The sequence below is a fragment of the Crocuta crocuta genome, unplaced genomic scaffold (assembly GCF_008692635.1).
Source record: "Crocuta crocuta isolate KB4526 unplaced genomic scaffold, BGI_CrCroc_1.0 scaffold113, whole genome shotgun sequence".
Lineage (NCBI taxonomy): Eukaryota > Metazoa > Chordata > Mammalia > Carnivora > Hyaenidae > Crocuta > Crocuta crocuta.
The window spans coordinates 4,283,753-4,301,072 of record NW_027530368.1 but is presented as its reverse complement, the minus strand read 5'-3'; the positions used below and the strand labels follow the sequence as shown (position 1 = coordinate 4,301,072).

The following is a 17,320-nucleotide window of genomic DNA, read 5'->3' as shown; positions in this document are numbered from 1 at the left end:
CATCCAATTGCTGTTTGGGAAGCAAAAAGGAGATGTCCCGTGCTGTGTTCTCTTTGTCCTATGAGCAGTAATTTAGATTCCAGGTCCTTTGTGGGTCTAAGTGATAGTCAAGACACTCTCCCCATCACTCCCTCAGACTTCCCCTACCTACCACTATCAGCTGTGGCAGGGATTCACTTTAGTAATTAAGAGACATTTTAAAAAGCAGAACTGAATTAAAAAGTGTGCCACTGTCCCTGTGCAGTAGGCATGCCTATGGCTCTTCTAGGCCTCAGTTTCCTCATAGATGGAAGGATTTGCTGTCCTCCCTGTAGCTTCCATTTCTGATGTCCTACAACTCTAAGCCTGGCGTTTCAGACCATAATAAGGCATGCCTGTCCACCAGGTGGCAGCAGGGAACACGCAGGAGGGAAGAGGCTTCGGTGAGTCCGTAAAAGAACAGAAGAAACACCACCTCCTCCTGTTCCATTTCTTGCCTGAGAATAGAGTCCTATCCATTCAGGCCCCCAAACTTGGGTTGGTACTAACTCTGCCACTTCTACCACATCTGTCACTCTCCTAGTCACACACTGCAGTTTTTCCATCATCTCAATGCTTTTAGTACCTGCCATATTCCTCCAGGCTCCTGTCATAGTCAGCTGTCACCAAAATCTCAGGCCCATTACCTCAGGGCTCCTCTGTGAGACCTGAGCATTCACTGTGTGCACTCAACCAGGGTCCCACATAGCCCCCTGCATGCCCTGGCCGCCCTCCAAAGCCCAGTGGGGACTGAGGCAGACACCATCCCAGCAGGCACCTGGAGATGCCAGCTCTATCCTGAGCTTCTCAAGCCTTAGGATCACGCAGTGTTTCCCGAGGACCTCCCAGCCCTTGTGCTCTCAGCCTCTCATTCTACAATGCTCTGCCCACCCCCCAGCCCCTGCAACCTGTATCAGCCTCCCACTTCAGTGGTCCATTAGATCCATGCTTTGTTCTTCTCAATGCACCACTTGTTGAAGGATGAGCTCTGTGTCCATGCCACGCAGGTACCAACTGACCTCAAGTCTGGGGCCATGGTACTGTGATCATGACTTGTTCTCCCTTCCCCGGCCCATATCCCTCTGTACCCTCCACTCTTTCCACCTCCTGGATCTTGCAGACCCTCCTGCCCCAACAGTGAGTTCTTTGTGATATGCAAAAATGGGAGGCCCAAGCCTTCCATGTGATGTCCCCTGCTGGCCTCTGGTTTACACAAATATGGCTGTTAGTTCATAGTTATAGCTTTGGGGGACGACTGGAGACTGAGGCAGGGCTTCTGTCTTTCAGACCCACCCCTTCCCAGCACCAAGCGAAACCATCTGCACATAAACCTGGTTTTGCCATCCAGCAGTTACTAGGGAGAGAATTAAACACAGGGCCCCGCCGTCTTGCTCAGCAGCCTTAAAGTTGCTATGACACTAAGTGGAAGAGGAGTTCTTTACCTTTCAGGTTCACCCAGATGAATGAATAGGAGTTCCCCCCTCCCCTCCCTCCTTCTCTTCCTCCTCTCCCACCCGCCTGGGGTGGACCTCACTCACCGGGCTCTGCAGGATCATGGTGACACGCTTCTTCTGCTCCATCAGGTTGAAGTCCTGCCGCAGATCCGCGGCGCGGCTGCGAAGGCGCAAGTATTCAGGGTCGTCCTCAGAAAAGCGGTCGAAGTACTGCTGCCCCTGCGGGGGCGGCGGGGAGGCAGCCTCGGGGACGGTCTCTTCACTCATTCTCCTGGTGGGTTTACGATCTTCTCCTGGAAGCCTATAGAGAAGGGAAGAGGGTGCTCCCAGTCCTAGTACAGTTTCCTAAAATAGAGGGGCTAGATTCGGTTGAATTCACATGCTGGAGGCCGCTATTCCCAGGAGGGTGTAAGCCCAGCCGCGGTTTGGACGGCATTGCGCCAACAGCTGCCCATCTATAGGCGGCGCTAACACATCATCGCACCAAGCAAAAATATGGCACAGGCTCAGGCGTCCACCACCCTTCCCTGACTAACCAGCCAGGCTTAAACTGCCACACCCCAGTGGAAGTGGACAGTTTGGAATCCAGTGCGAGCGTGACCTGCACACCTTTTGGAGCATTTCTATGATGCGTATCTATATAGTGTAAAGCTATGTATTGAGAATTAGTACTTACTAAAGTACTATATCTAGGCCTGATCCCAGGAATGAGGCCTAGGGCAGCCTTAGGAGAGTTGGACTGAGACCCCTTTTTTTCTACTCAAGCATGTGTGTTTGTTTTTTTCTTAAGGCCTGAGGGTGAATATAGGAATGTCTTCTCTTACTATATTGAAGCTCTTCTGAAGAAGCAGGCTGCAGTTCCAACCTCTACCTCCCAGCTGTGAGGCTTTGGCCACACCAGTCCCTAACACTAAGTTAGGGTGACTGTGTGTCAGCACCACTAGGACTTCAAGCCAGGCTTATGCCCCTTCAACACCGAGGCCAGTCTTGCAGAGCTCTAGCCTTCTCCCTGTTGTGTGATCCCCTTCCCAGCAAGAGGCCTTAACTGAACAAGAATTAGCTTCTGAACACGAGTAGAGAGATGCCAACAAAAGAGCATTACAGGGGAGCAGGACACTGGCTTTCATCCTTAACCTGCCCCTCCCTCACTTTACCTCCATGGGCTCATATTTGCATTCCATGAGGAGGTGGAATGCTCTCTTGTTCTCTCAGAGCACTCCTGCCTCTTCATCCTGATCTGTTCTTCCCCTTTGGCCCATTCTGTTAGCCCTAACCTTGACCTTCATTACAGCCAGCAGCTTGTTACACAAGAAGCCTTGCTGACAGCCAGTAAAGCATATTATTCTTTTCAGTGAGCTGTATGTGACTTCTCCCATCTTCTGTCAGGCCTCTACCCTCCACCTTACACTTCCTCTGAGTGGGGCAGGTGGGACATAACATTAGGTAACAGAAAAAGTGGTAATCCACCCCATCAACCCAGAACACTCAGGTGATCTTTCTTCCTTTCCCTCTTCCTTCCTGCCTCCCTCCCTCCATCACTCCCTTCCTTCCTCTCTTCCTTCATTTTTTCCCCTTTTGGGGAAGAGCAAGTAGCAAGGTCAAGGGAGGGCATATGTGCAGAGTCCCTTAGCTGATTGCCCAAACCAGTGGCCTAGATCAGTGGTTCTTAAACTTGGGTACATGTTGGAATCTGCTGGGGAACTTTAAAAAATACTGACATCAAGGGTTTTCATGTTATTAGTTTGGACATCCTGGACATCAGGATTTTTAAAAGCTCCCTGGTTGATTCCAATAGGCAGCCAGGGTTAAAATACCACTGGCTAGATGTTAATAGTTGCACCACATAATGGAAAGCATCCATTCCAGGTGTTATCCATTTAGCATGCCAGCCAAAGATGGCACAAAGCCTTATCTTCTAACACTATTGCCAGGTGCCACTTCCCATGGCTATCCAGATTCCATCCTTCAACCCCGGCCACTATACACTTGACCTGGGACAGCCAGAGTGCTCCAAATGCCACCGCAATCTGCTCTTGCAAGTTTGCCAAACCATGGCATCTCCTCTTAATTCTTTCACTAATTAATCATTTCCTTATGAATGCCCTCACCAGATCTCCCCCAACCATGCCTACCGGTTCTGGAGATGAGATATTTTCTTGCAAGTGATGGAATATGGGGGAGGCATCTTCTGGAAGTGACAGCCAAAAAACCCAAAAAGCAAAAAGCATTCTCTAAAGAAAGATTTGAAACAGATTTGGTAGAGTGCTAGAATTGTTAAGGTTGTACTTAGTAACACTCAAGCCAGATTCTTCGTCTAAGAAGAGAAAGTGATCGAGTCTATCAGGGATGTTTCTGGTAGAAATAACTATGGACTAGAAGTCAGAGTCTGCAATATCACCCCCACCCTATCATTCTCTAGCTGCATGGGCTTGGGCAAGTAGTAATTTCCCTCTTTGGGTCTCCTTTTATTCATCTCTAAGTGAGGGAGTGAACAAAATGAATGCTGGAGCCCCTTCCAGCTCTACACTATATGGAGAGAGACAGGTTTGTGTAGAAAGGCAGAGGATGGAGGATCTGGGTTTCTGGAGCAAGAGACCTTCTTCCTGCATCGCCATATCCCCCCCACCCCTTCCCCCTGGGGCCTCTTCCTCAAGCCAATTGCCAGAAGAGAAACATCTGCAAAGAATACACATGACCTACTGACATTTGCCTTGTAGGTTCAAGTCAGTCCCTCTAGCATGGGGTGAGTTAAGAATACTTCACCTCCACCATGCTCTCAGGCTTGGCATCATCCCTGAAACTTGGACAGTAATATGGGATTGCAAGGACAAAGACCATGGGAGTGAATCAGAGCCACGCAGTCATGCAGTTGCCACCCAGATTCTCCTGGGCAGACAGCACTGCAGACATTTTTCGAGGCACTGCTCCCCCTTTTTAATTCTCTTTGGCATTTTTGTAGTGCCAGTCTTTGATGTTATTTTTAAAACAAAACAAGTAGCCTCCCGATGGGTAAAACGGATGTGCACATGGGGATGAGCTCCCTGCATTCCTTATGACTCCAGGTCCCACCAGCTCTAGAGCCACCTGAACTCTCAGCTTTTCTGGGATTGGGATCACTTTGGCCAGCACAGCCACTACTGAGCCTTCCTGGCTCAAATCCTTTCTGTTTAGGCAGGAAAAGGTTGACCCTCTTTCCTTCCCCTTGGAGTGGCTGCATTCCCAGGAATGGGTCTGTGAAGGCTTGAAGTAGCATTATCTTCCCTGAAGCATGAGGAAGGAAAAAGTTCAGGTTCTGCTGGACAGGAGCCCATACCACTATGCCACCAGACCTGCCCTCACTTCTCAGAGCCCATCCCCAGAAGGTTACTCCAGAGATGCTCCAATGAGACTGGGGTCGAAAATGGAAGTCCTGACTCCCTCACCATGACAAAGGGGGCCAGAGAAAACCACCCTTTGACTTTGTGAACCAGAAGCATCCTTTTGTGCTCCTCCTTTTCCTTCCAAAATGTTACATAGGTGACCAAAGTCATGTGCAGTGTAGCTTAGTGGTTAAAAGCAGGGATTCTAGGGGTGTCTGGCTGGCTCAGTTGGAGCAGGCGACTCTTGACTTTGGAGCTGTGAATTTGAGCCCCACATAGGGTATAGAGATTAATTTTTTTAAAAAAAGTATGGACTCTGGAACAAGAACATGATGAGTTCCAATCTTAACTGTGCCACTTATTAGCTATGTGATCTTGTTGGGCAAGTTACCTAACCTCTCTGTGCCTCAGTTTCTCCATATACAAAATGGGGATCGGAACTATTTTACTACCTCTTTAGGCTGTTGTGAGCATCTAGATGAGTTAATGTATGTAAAGAACTTAAAAGAGCACCTGGTGTATATCGAGTGCTATTAAGCATTTCCTCTTATTATGTGTCATTTGGGGGCTAGAATCATCATAGCATTAGGAAGTCAAGTAATGAGAGGCTTATAATTCAACTGTAAACAGGTGCATATCAAATAACTGTAATTATATGTTGTAGTCCAAAAAACTAATTCAATCTTGAGCTATGTTAACAAAAATAACATCCAGAAAAAGACTGATGAGATTGACTAGTTCTCTGACCAGAGAGTGGGAACGTGTCCACCTGGATATCACAAAGAAGAGGATAAGCAGGATGGTGACCATCAGAGGCCAGTGCTTTTTGGGCCAGGTGTGACATCATGAAGAATGTATCTGGCCTTTGTCCCAAGTTCCTGGCACAGAGCTTTAGAAAGACTTGAGATTTCTAAAATATCCAAAAACACATTAGGAGGGTCTTTTGTTTTTCATAATGAGTCCATTTCATCAAACCTGAATTTATGCTAATGAGGTGACTTATGGCCAGCCCTTAGATGTTTCAATGGAGGGACTTGAAGTCCCTCTCCCCAGCAAGAGAGACCAAGTACATGATTAGAGGGTAGGAGCTTCAGCCCCACTCCCAACCATGGAGGACAGATGATTCAATCAAGTGGCATATGATTTAAACAATTATGTCTTGTAGTAATAAAGCCCCCCTCCCCAATGGTGCCCCCCATTAAAAATCTCTGGACAACAAGGCTTAGAGGAGCTTCCTATTGGTATGCTGGGATGGTGATGCACCCAGATTCTGTAAGGAGGGGCCATAGATGCCCTTCACCAATCCCCCACCCTCTCCATGCTCTGCCCTATGCATTACTTACATTTCGCTGTCCCTGAGTTGAATCCTTTATAATAAAACTGTAGTCACAATTATAGTGACTTCGGTGAGTTCTGTGAGTTGTTACAGTGAATTAGAGACTGAAGAGGGGGCATAGGAACCTTCAAATTTATACCCAACTGAGTTAGAAGTATGGTGGCAGAGGAGGAGCAGAAAGAGAGGGAGACAGAGGATCCAAGGCAGGCTCTGTGCTGACCACAGAGAGCCCAAGTAGCAGTTCTTAAACTCAAGAACTGTGAGATCATGACCCAAGCTGAAGTCAGGTGCTTACCCGACTGAGCCACCCAAGTGCCTCAAGTGTGGGCAGTTTTATTGGTGACCTTGTCCTTTACTTGTGGTAGTTAACCTGCGTGCCCTTTAACCCGGTGTAGTGTTAGAATTTAGCTGAATTGTAGGACACTCCATTTGCATTAGAGAATTGGTGGCAGGACAACACCAGGCTACTTCTATTCATGATTCATTTTCATTCCCAGGACCATTTCATAGGCCAGATTTTTTACAGATAAAGAAAATGAATCTCAGAGAGGTTAACTAACTTGCCTGAGATCACACGATAACAGTGACGTGAGGATTTCAAACAGGACTGTCTCTGGCTCCAGATCCTGCACTCCTCCGCCCCAGTTGTCCCCAGATGTCTGTTAGGCTGCCATGTGGAGGAGGGAGAAAGGTGTTTCCTTAGAGCCCCCAGGGCCAGAACGAGGTGGGCAGATTTTAGGAGGGTGCAAGGGGCAACTTTGCATCAGTAGGAGCTCCTCAGGAATAGGAAGATGGGACAAGCTGCTTTGTCAGGTGGCGCCTCTCTCCTTGGAGCTCGGTGACTACAGGATGCTGTAGAGGGGCTTCTGCCCCTTCCAGGGAGATTGCACTAATGACCACTAAAGTCCTTCACATTCCATGGGAGCTCTGGAGTCAGCAAGATTGGGGGAATTCATGGCAATGACTTGGGTGACTGGAAACTAATTCTGGTTAGGTGGACTCAACCAAAAAGCCTGCCTCACTGCCCATCATCACCAAAAACTGCTGACAAATTACCGGGAGGCTGGATCAGCCTTGTCCCAGGCTGCTGTTTCTCAGTGCTCAGCCCGTGCACTCTGCTTCGTTCTCAGGGACGCCGACCACATCTACAGGACTTCAAACATCTGGGTAGAAGCTGAAAAACACAAACAACAAATATCAGGGTCTTGCCTGCACCACCAGGACTCTTCGCCCTGTTTCTAAAGCACCATTATGTGCTGATTTAAGGACTGCTAAGAAATTCTTAAAAATGAACTAGAAATGAAATTTTAGTTTAAAAGTAAATTCTGCCTATGAAAGGAAATAAAGAAATCTTCATTACCTTTACAAATGAGATCAAAACTCCTTTCAAAGAGAGGAATTGGAAAATCTCTTTGCTGAGTACTGGCTTTGAGGAACAGGGGAGAGAAGTTACTTTACGCAGTGGAGGGAGAATGTGGAACTCCTGAATGAGCCCAGAGGGGTCACAGGCTGCTGGGATTCCTCACACCACCCCCCAATACTTCACTAACAGCTACTCAACTCACAGACACGGATATGAGAGAATTTTGAGTGCAGCCAAAGAAGCAGGAAAAGCCTGAAGAATATCACACCCCAGGGAAGTGTAAGGGTTTTTGGAAGTGCACAGAGCATGAATTGGTGGATTCAAGACAATTTCACCCAGGGTTCAAGAGGAAGAGAGGCCCCCAGCTGACACCTGGGGAACTGGTTATGAAGTGCTACTGAAGGAGGAATAGAAAGTTGTGAATGTCTTACAGACAAGGATGAGTTACTACTCCCAAAATCCTGGGGATCAAGGTCATTTCCATTTTCACTTGGGCAATGTTCACTTGTTGCTCAGAGCAAGGATGCTTGTCTCCCCCAGAGCTGGCAGCATCCCCAACACCAACTCCTATTCCCACCATGGCTCCAGGGCCAGTCCCTGCCTGTCCTGCCTCACTGTCCAGCTCAGCTCCATCCCTGACCCAGCACTGCCCACAATAGAGCATCTGAGAAGATTTGACTTACTACTGAGGGGAGAGAGATCCCATCTTGCTGTGTGCCTGAGGGAGTGCAGGACACTGCACAGCCACTGAGGCACAGCTTCCTTCTTAGCCAGTCGGGATACCCTGGGCTCGCATTTCAGTATTGTGATGGCCCTTGAGCCCAGACTTGGTGCTCATGGCTCTAGTTAGGGACCTGGCAGTTGGTTCCATAACCTATTTTCTATGCTCTGCATGTCTAGCTGCCAGCTGGGGTCCTCTTCCCACTAGTCTTATTTTTAGCTGGAACAGGGCCATGGCCACCACCTCATGCTCATGCTGTTTCTGTCCAACGCCCACCAATGTGGAAGGAACCCTCCCTTCCAGGGCTGGCTAGCTTTAGGGCGGGGCTTGCTGACATATCTCTGGATGCTATTCTTTTTTTTTTTAAGTTTATTTATTTATTTTTGAGAGAGAGAGAGAGAGTGAGGAAGGGGCAGGGAGATAGAGAATCCCAAGCAGGCTCCTCACTGTCAGTATAAAGCCTGATGTGAGCTCGAACTGACTAACCTGATAATAACCTGATCTAAAATCAAGAGTCAAATGCTTAAGCGACTGAGCCACCAGGTGCTCCTGGATGCTATTCTTTTAAAGGTGTCCACTGATGTCCCCTAAGGACCAATCCTGTAGCTTCGTAAGTTGTCTTCTCCAAAGCACAAGCTTCTTCCCAATTCCCAGCAGCCCAGGCCGTATGAGGTATGACGCATGAGGTACATGGCCATAACCTGCTAAGATTTGTATTTTCAGAGTCTGAGCTATTAACTGTATCCACTGAGAGAACTAATCATTAGCCCCCAGAAGTGACCTGTGCCATTCATTTAAAAAGACCGACATCCATCCCTCAAATAAATGGACCTTGAACATAACAATTCCCATCCCAACTCTGTTGGTGTTGAAATTCCACTATTAGAGTTCCATTCCTTGGGTTATAGTGTTATCTCCTGATTAAAATAAAAATAGGCTGGGGCATCTGGGTGGCTCAGTCAGTTAAGCATCCAACTTTGGCTTAGGTCAAGATCTCACAGTTTGTGAGTTCAAGCCCTGTATTGGGCTCTGTGCTGACAGCTTGGAGTCTGGAACTTACTTTGGATTCTGTGTCTCCCTCTCTCTCTGCCCCTCCTCCATTTGTGCACTCGCTCTCTCTCACTCTCTCTCTCTCACACACACACACACACACACACACACACACACACACACACATTTAAAGAAATGAAAACAGTCCTGAAAGGTATCATAGGCAAATGTTGTAAAACATTCTCCTGTGGTACCAAAACTATCAGATCTCTGTACAGTCAGGCTGAGCAGGGCCAGGACAAGCACCATATCTTAATGAGAGAGAGAGAGGTATGATGTCAGGGCCATTCAGAAGGGTCTAGCAACTGGGGCAGGGTTGCCACCCTCGGTGGGCCTCAGGGGACCCCAGTCTGACAACTCTCTGGAGAGAGGTTGGGAGATCCAGGCTTTTAGCCAGGACACAAAGCCCCGTGAGTCTCTCAGTGCCTGCCCCCACCGTCCCTGCCTCTCACAGGTGCCCCGGGGCTGTGCCCAGGACCTGGAAGGCACCAGGCTGGTTCCCAGCTCTGCACCTTTTCCATGCTGATCTCTCCCTGGAGAACTCTTTCCTCTTTGCTTTTTTCCCTTCAGCTGTCCTCTTCAGCTCTTTGTCCTCTCCTTCTGGAAGCTCCCCCTTTATGCCCCCTTAGGCTCTCCCATCACCTTGACTCACCTCTTTTGTCCCACTTACAGTCTGACAGCAACAGACTATTACCATAAGCTTCTTAGCAGGCAAGGCCTGTGTCTTTGGCATTTCTCTGTTTCCCATGTTGCCACAAGACCCGGTGCCAGTCAGATGCTGAATGAATGTTAGTTGAACCGAAACTCAATTAACAGACCATTGGAGGTTTGGCTGGTTCAGCAAAGCAGCACCACTGTCCAGGTCCTGGGGTGCCAGAGGTGAGAGAGGCTCTAGGCCCTAGGGGAGCTCATGCACAATGTCGGGAGACAGACCCCTAACAGCCTATTTCATGGTAAGGTGCTGAGTGTTAATGGAAGCACATATGGCAGGCTTCCTAGTGCTCAGATCACCTCCTTTAAAACAAAATGTTCTTTTGTTGTTCAACCCAAAAGGCTGAGCCCCCTCTGGCAGCCATTCTTCCTGCCTATTTTGCAACAGAATTCTAGCAATTGACCACAACTCTTTAACAAATCCAACTCCACAATATAACACTGACTATGCGGAGACAGAGGAGAAAGCAATATATACCACAGGCCACCAGCCACAGTCCCCTTGGTTCTCCAAAATTCTGCCCTGCCCCCTATCTGTCTCTCTCACCTCTTCCCTCTAGCAGCCCTTCTCCTGCCCCTACCCCAGGACCCTCGATTCTGTGCTCAGCAGGGCTCCCTCTCAGTATCCCCAGTTTATAGTCTCATACCCTTGACCCCTGTTCAGCAAAGACTCTGCCTGGGGTTCACCCTCCTAGCAGAGCAGCTGGGGATTGCAAATCACAAAAGATGCTCTCCATCACAAGTCATTTTCCTCACTGTCCCATTGAAGACCAGGTATATGTAATCACTGAGTATAAAATCACATTTCTATGGGTCATTCCTGACAGCTATAAAAGGAACAGGAGGTCTAGAAGGGAAGTAACAGATGCCCAAGTTGTCTGACCTTTTGTGAGAAGGTGTTTAAGCTCCATGTGCACCTAAGAGAGGTGGGTGCCTGTCTCCTACCCCTTCAGCAGGAGGTATCAAACAGGAACAGACAGTCTGAGTACCCTGAGCCCAAAATGGAAAGATGCTGCAAATGGTCACTTCCAGCTACCCCCAACACACCATGGGCATGGCCTCCCCTAGGGTGGTCCCAGCCCTGGAAAGCCCTAGGCCCCCTGCCCCACAGTACACCATTTTCTCCAAGCCTTAGACCAAGTCAGAACCCAAGCTCACCGATCCTTGAGACTTCCAGAAGGGAGGGAGGAGCTGGTCATGGCTTTGCTGCTGTTACTCTGCAAAGTAAATGGAGACTGCTGAACAAGGGGCTGGACCACACCCTGCCTGGTCTGTTCAGATAAAGAGAAAGCTCACAGCTCTGCATGGTGGGATTATGGGTGAAGCTTATCATTAGCTTCTTCACACGGTTCTGAATTTCCCAACTTCTACAGTAGGTATCAACTGCTGTGACCATTTAGGACAAAAAAGTTTAAAAGAAGAAGAGAAGGAGGAAGGAGAGAAATGGCAAAGTCTCTCTCTATCCCTCTCTGGAAACTCCCTTGGCTGGAAGAACCCTTTAACTCCCTGACTGCTACAGGTCTAAGAAGTGCTCATTTCTGAGCATCCCTGATGCATCTTTTCCTAGCAAAGTCCAGTGAATTTTAAAAGCCTTCTAGTAAAGGGCCCCAGACCTAATGGTTATTAGGCACTTTTTCCCATTCTTCTATTATCCAGAAATTGTGCTGCTATGTAATAAATGGGCCCAGTATTCTTTCTCACCACTTGAAATCTGTCCCACTGCCCCTCACTAGACAAGCACAATTATTTGTTGAGTATCTATTGGTGCCCAAGAATGAGCACAAATTAGAATTGGGCATAAGAGGAAAGACTTCCAAAAGAAATGAGATTTGGTCCCTGTTTGCTAGAGGCCCACAGTCATAGTGAAAAATGTGAATACAAATAAAGATAAATAGATGAAAGAAAGAAAGAAAGAAAGAAAGAAAGAAAGAAAGAAAAGAAAGAAAGAAAGAGAGAGAGAAGTATTGAACACATACATTTCAGACTACCTCTTCAATGATGGTGTATATCTGTATTTCTCTCTCTCTCCCTCTTTCTCTCCCTCCCACACACATATACATACATATACATGAAACTGAAAATAAATATATATATTCAATGGTTTTTGGAACAGGAGACTGGAAATCTTGGGTCCACATTTGTGAGGACCAAAGTTCTGAGTTAGATATTGAAGGAAGACATTAGTCAATCAACAAAATTTGGGGCTGTTAGACCCAAATAGGTACAAGTGTGCTGGGCCCTTCTCATTGACACTGCACAGAAGGGCTCATCTTCCTGGGTGAGGAAATGGAGGCTCCAGCAAATGGGGTGACCTGATCAGGGCTACAGATCTATTGATGGGCAGAGGCTAGTTTGAACCCATCTGGTTCCAGAGCCTGTTCTCTCTTTTCCCTTTGCCATGACTCCCTCCCTTCCTCCAGATGAAGATGAACAGATGCAAGGGGCTGGTAGGAAGTGAGGGAATGGAAAACAGCAAATAGCGAAAGCCCAAGGCTTTCATATTCAAAAGTCCCAGGCTTCATATTCAAAAAAGCCAGCCCCTTAAAAGATCATTGTGTTTCCTATTTCTGGCATGGGGACACCAAAGGATATGATTCACAATCTCTGCTCTCAAAAGGCCCACAATGTCATTGCAGCAGGAGCAGCTCATAGAGACATCATTATAATACTAGGTGGGGGGGGCGGGGGGGAGGAGTGCTCTAGTAGATCGTCATGAGCCATGGAGTTCCAGGGAGGTCCCAACCTTGAGTCTCCAGCATTGAGCTTTAATCCACTTGTCAGATACCTGCCACCAATCACAAAAACACGTGGACTTCATGCCTTCAATGAAGAGGAAAGAAAGGGGGATTCAGGAATTCCTGGTGATGCAGAGACAATGCTTAACCAGCAGGAAGGCTGGGTTCAGCCTTCAAATGGTCCCTTCAGTGAAAAGGTCAGCCAAACTTGCACACTCTGTGAATAAAAGCTCATCAAAAAAGACTGTCTAATTGAACTGACATGTCCTCTGATTCACTGTTCCACACCTCAGGCTGTCCTAGAATCCAGTCACAGATACTTTTAGGCAATCATCTTGTCTACCTTCTGTTTCTGGCAAGACTATACCTAAGACCAATGGAGCTATATTTTGAAAACCTTCACCTTGGTCAAGTTCAAACATAAAACATTTGGTTCTGCTTTTTTTTTTTTTACCTAATCTGAGAGCATGTGTTCTTCAACAGGAAAGTAAAATATAACTCACTGAATCATGTGGCACGACTATCCTTGCCCCCCATCCCCACCTCCAGCCAGGAAATCCAGGAAACAGCTATAGGGTGATGTGCCCTTCTATGTCTAATAGAATCAAGTTCTACAGCCACAGAGGTGAAAATAAATGCTTTTTTAGCACACTGAAGTCATAATTATCTTGGCTTTTTCATTGGTGCTGTGGGAAGTATTTTCCTTACTAACTGGACATAAGGGAAAATTAAAAGAACACCTTGCACCTATGACTAGAAGGGACACTGACACCATCCCCCTTCTCTCTAGACTAAAGAAACTATAAAACTTCACAACCCCAGTGAGAAGACTTCGTAGGCGCAGGAAGAAGGGATAGTGAAGAAGGGTTAAATGGCAGAGGGTCTAAAGACTCACATGGGGAACTCTACTGGCTTCTAGAATATCCATGTGGAGACATCCCAAAAACCTGAGAAGTGAGGTTCAGGCTGTCACAAAGGGTTAAGACAAAGATGGAAAAAATAGGAGACATGCTGTTTGACTTTGCTGTCCTCTCTGTGATCCTCCCTATGATTCTGTATGGTTTAGATATTATTGTGAAGGTATTAAGGAGGAACTATTTCAACTTCTCTGTTTATGTGTGCTTGCATCAGAGACAATGCCATGTGCTCACCAAACCTACTTCCTCTTCCTCCCGGGCACCCAATTTCCCAGCTCCCCCTTCTATCTGGCAAGGGCCATATGGAATGTAAGTCAATGATATAAGCAGAACTGATGTGCGTCACCTATAGCCCAGGCAATTAAGAGAAGTGCCTTCTCGTTGGGATGAGCACTGGGTGTTATATGTAAGTGATGAATCACTAAATTCTACTCCTGAAATCATCGTTGTACTATATGTTAACTGACTTGGATTTAAAATTTTTATAAGTTAAAAAAAGAGCAGGGGTACCTGGGTGGCTCCGTCGGTTAAACATATGACTTTGGCTCAGGTCATGATCTCGCAGTCTGTGAGTTCAAGGCCTGCATCAGGCTCTGTGTTGTCTCCTCAAAGCCTGGAGCCTGCTTCAAGTTATGTGTCTCCCTCTCTCTCTACCCCTCCCCCACTCGTGCGCTTTCTCACTCGTTCTGTCAAAAATAAACATTAAAATTAAAAAAAAAAAATAGAGCAGAAGTGTATTATCTACACATTCTCCTTTCTTGCCTCCCTGCTGGATTCAGAGGATCCAGTAGACATTCCGGGACCTTTGGGTATAATGCAGCCACCAAATGGAAGGAACCACAGTGTTGCTAAAGGCAGCCCACTGAGCATCTAATTGGAGATTCCGAGATTGCTGTTACAGGAAATAGCCTATCCTGAACAACATCTTCACACCTTTTTTTTTTTTTAAGCTCAAGATAGTCTTCTATTAATCTTAATGTCTCTTTCAGGATCACCAATTATCCATATACTGAACCTCTGTTCTCTATGTTTTTTCATTTTCCTTCTCATTAGTTTTATTACTGACACTTACCTTGCATTCTGACAGTCTGTCAGAATTTCCAACTTCACTGGTGTTAATTCAGCAGAACTAGTATGGTTTTAATTATAATATGGGACAATTTTGTCTGTTGCATACTTTCTTTCATCCCCATTTTCACATCCGCCCCTTTCCTCCTAGGCTGCTCTCCCCTGTGACTGTCCTCTCCTATTTCTTAGAAGCCATGCCATTTTGAACTCCATTAAGGAAACCAAATCATTTTCTGACATTTTTCTTGTGATTCCTATAGCAGATTATTACAAGAAGCAAACACTTTTGAGTCTCCCAGATCACTTATCTTCCTCTCAAGTGTCTTTTCTCAAGACACTTCTAATTGGTTTTTTGTTCACTTTATTCTCAAATAAGATGAACTCAAGTCCCCTAATGTATGATGTACAGGGAAAACAGCTTCTAGCAAAAGATGATCAGGAAACCACATGTTTTCTGGAAGTCAGATGTGGTGTATACACAATTAATGGTGACTTTTAATTCTTAAAGGCAATTTCTGCACTAGTTGACCATAGCAATTAGCTTAATAATCAGTCCACTTAAGATCAAAGATACATAAGGACAACTGTCAAGGATAACAGCCCAATCCTGCATCCTGGTTATAAAATAGGTACTCCTTATATAGAAAACTTAATAAAGTTCAATCAAATCCATTTCTAGGCAATTGGTCTGTTAACATCAGACTTGAGGAAATAAATACTTAGGTGAATCCACAAATCTCTAAATATGACCTCCCACTTCATAGCTTCCTGAGATCCCATAAAACTACAGATAAAATTTAGGAAGAAGGGAATGAAAGATAAGCATCACGGCAACAATTTGAGGGCTATTAGATACTGGAAACTCAGTCAGCCTCACTTCCAGGACATTTCCTGCTTGAAGAAAGGGCATGGGAGGCTAGTCACACAGGCAAGCATAAGGAAGACTTTTGATTCAGGCTTCAGAAGTAAGGCAAAAAGATACGAGCCCAGGTATTGATTTGATAGTGAGGGATAAAAATAAACATTGGCATCATTTTATTTCTTCAAATCTAAGAAATCACTGATTTGACAGACATGGTATTATTTAAAGTATTACTAGGAAAGGGAAACCACTGCCAATTATAAGTCATCATTAACTGGAGGACACACCCCACTTTCAAAGATGCTGACATTTGGGAAAAATGTGTGCCTTAGAACTGATGAAGAATGGAAACCCAGCTTAGAAGTTGGCTCACCAACTTTGGGACTGCTCTTCACATGTGGGTGGGAGGTCATCCACTGCATCAGGAAGTCAAGGGCTCAGACAGGAGAAAGAGGCCCATGAACCCAAACCTGGGGGTTTATCAGCAACTCAGTTTGTTGGCTGTCAGTCCTACTTCCACCAGGCAGTGCCCCAACCATCTGTGATAGCAAGGCAGGCTGATGTGCCTGGCTGCCGAACATGTTTCGCTCCATGAACATCCATGTTCTCCCGAGGAGGCATCTTCCTCCTCAGTGAGACGGGAGCATAATGTCATAAGGTATTATGACATTTGTCATCCTATGATGAGAAAGCCAAAGCAAAGCTTAAAAGATGAGACAAAAATGGAGATGGATCCATTACCTGGATTTCTGATTTGCTGAGTGGATGAAAACCATCCTGGCTGGAAGTATTCTCCAGAGGGACTAGCACACAGTAGATGCTCAACAAATGCTAGTTCCCGTCTCCTATATCCTCTTTCAGAACCCTCCCTGATCTGCTAATGAGATCTTCCCTGCATTTTCTCAATACTGGGAATAGACAGATTTGAAGCAAATGGAGGGAAAATTAAGAACTTCTGGGGCACCTGGGTGGCTCAGTCTGTTAAGCATCCAACTTCACTCAGGGCATGATCTCATTGTTCATGAGTTCGAGCCCCACATCAGTCTCTGTGCAGACAGCTCAGAGCCTGGTGCCTGCTTTGGATTCTGTGTATCACCTCTCTCTGCCCCTACCCCGCTTTGTTCTGTCTCTCTCTGTCTCAAAAACAAATAAACACTAAAAAAATTAAAAAATTGAAAAAAGGACTCGTGAGAGGGTTAGGGGAGTAGAAGTCCAAAGCTATCTCACATCGTATTAAGGGCCTAGGGAGTTGGCTCTACCCTACAGCCTTGTGACTAAGAATCCAGGCTCTGAGAAACACTGGGGCTAGGACCAAATCCTACCTCTGCGTCTTTCTAGCTCTGTGTACTTGGGCAAATTAATTTCTCTAGACCTCAGTTTCTTGATCTGTACATGGAGAGAGGAACACCACCTCCTCAGAGGATTATATGAGATCATATACAAAAGCACAGGGCCTGGCAAATAATATGGGCTCAATAAATGTTAGATGCTACTATTAAGTCATTTTTCCTGTGGTCTATTGACACTGTAACAATTGAATTTTTAAAATTGCAGTCTGAGTTCCATCTTGCCAGCAAGCATACATCTGGGCTTACTGCCCCATCAGGTATTCTCAAGGGAATGTCAATGCATCTGTGAAACTGAGCTTAATAAAATTAGGCAGATTATGTTTGCTGCTGAATTTCTGTACTAAAGACAGAGGTAGATTTTTGGCTGATAGGCAGTT

The 17,320-nt window shown here is 46.2% G+C and overlaps 1 protein-coding gene across 1 annotated transcript in view; it reads right to left on the bottom strand.

Moving 5' to 3' along the window:
• Positions 1-11,229, bottom strand: part of ADD2 (adducin 2) — a 53,197-nt gene extending 41,968 nt beyond the window's left edge. The window contains exons 1-3 of the mRNA XM_077766326.1: positions 11,171-11,229; positions 7,224-7,341; positions 1,557-1,773 (exon numbers count right to left, since the gene is read on the bottom strand). Coding sequence (XP_077622452.1) covers positions 1,557-1,739 — 183 coding nt within the window. The 5' untranslated portion in view covers positions 1,740-1,773; positions 7,224-7,341; positions 11,171-11,229. The remainder of the gene's footprint in view (positions 1-1,556; positions 1,774-7,223; positions 7,342-11,170) is intronic.
• Positions 11,230-17,320: the final 6,091 nt, after the last annotated feature.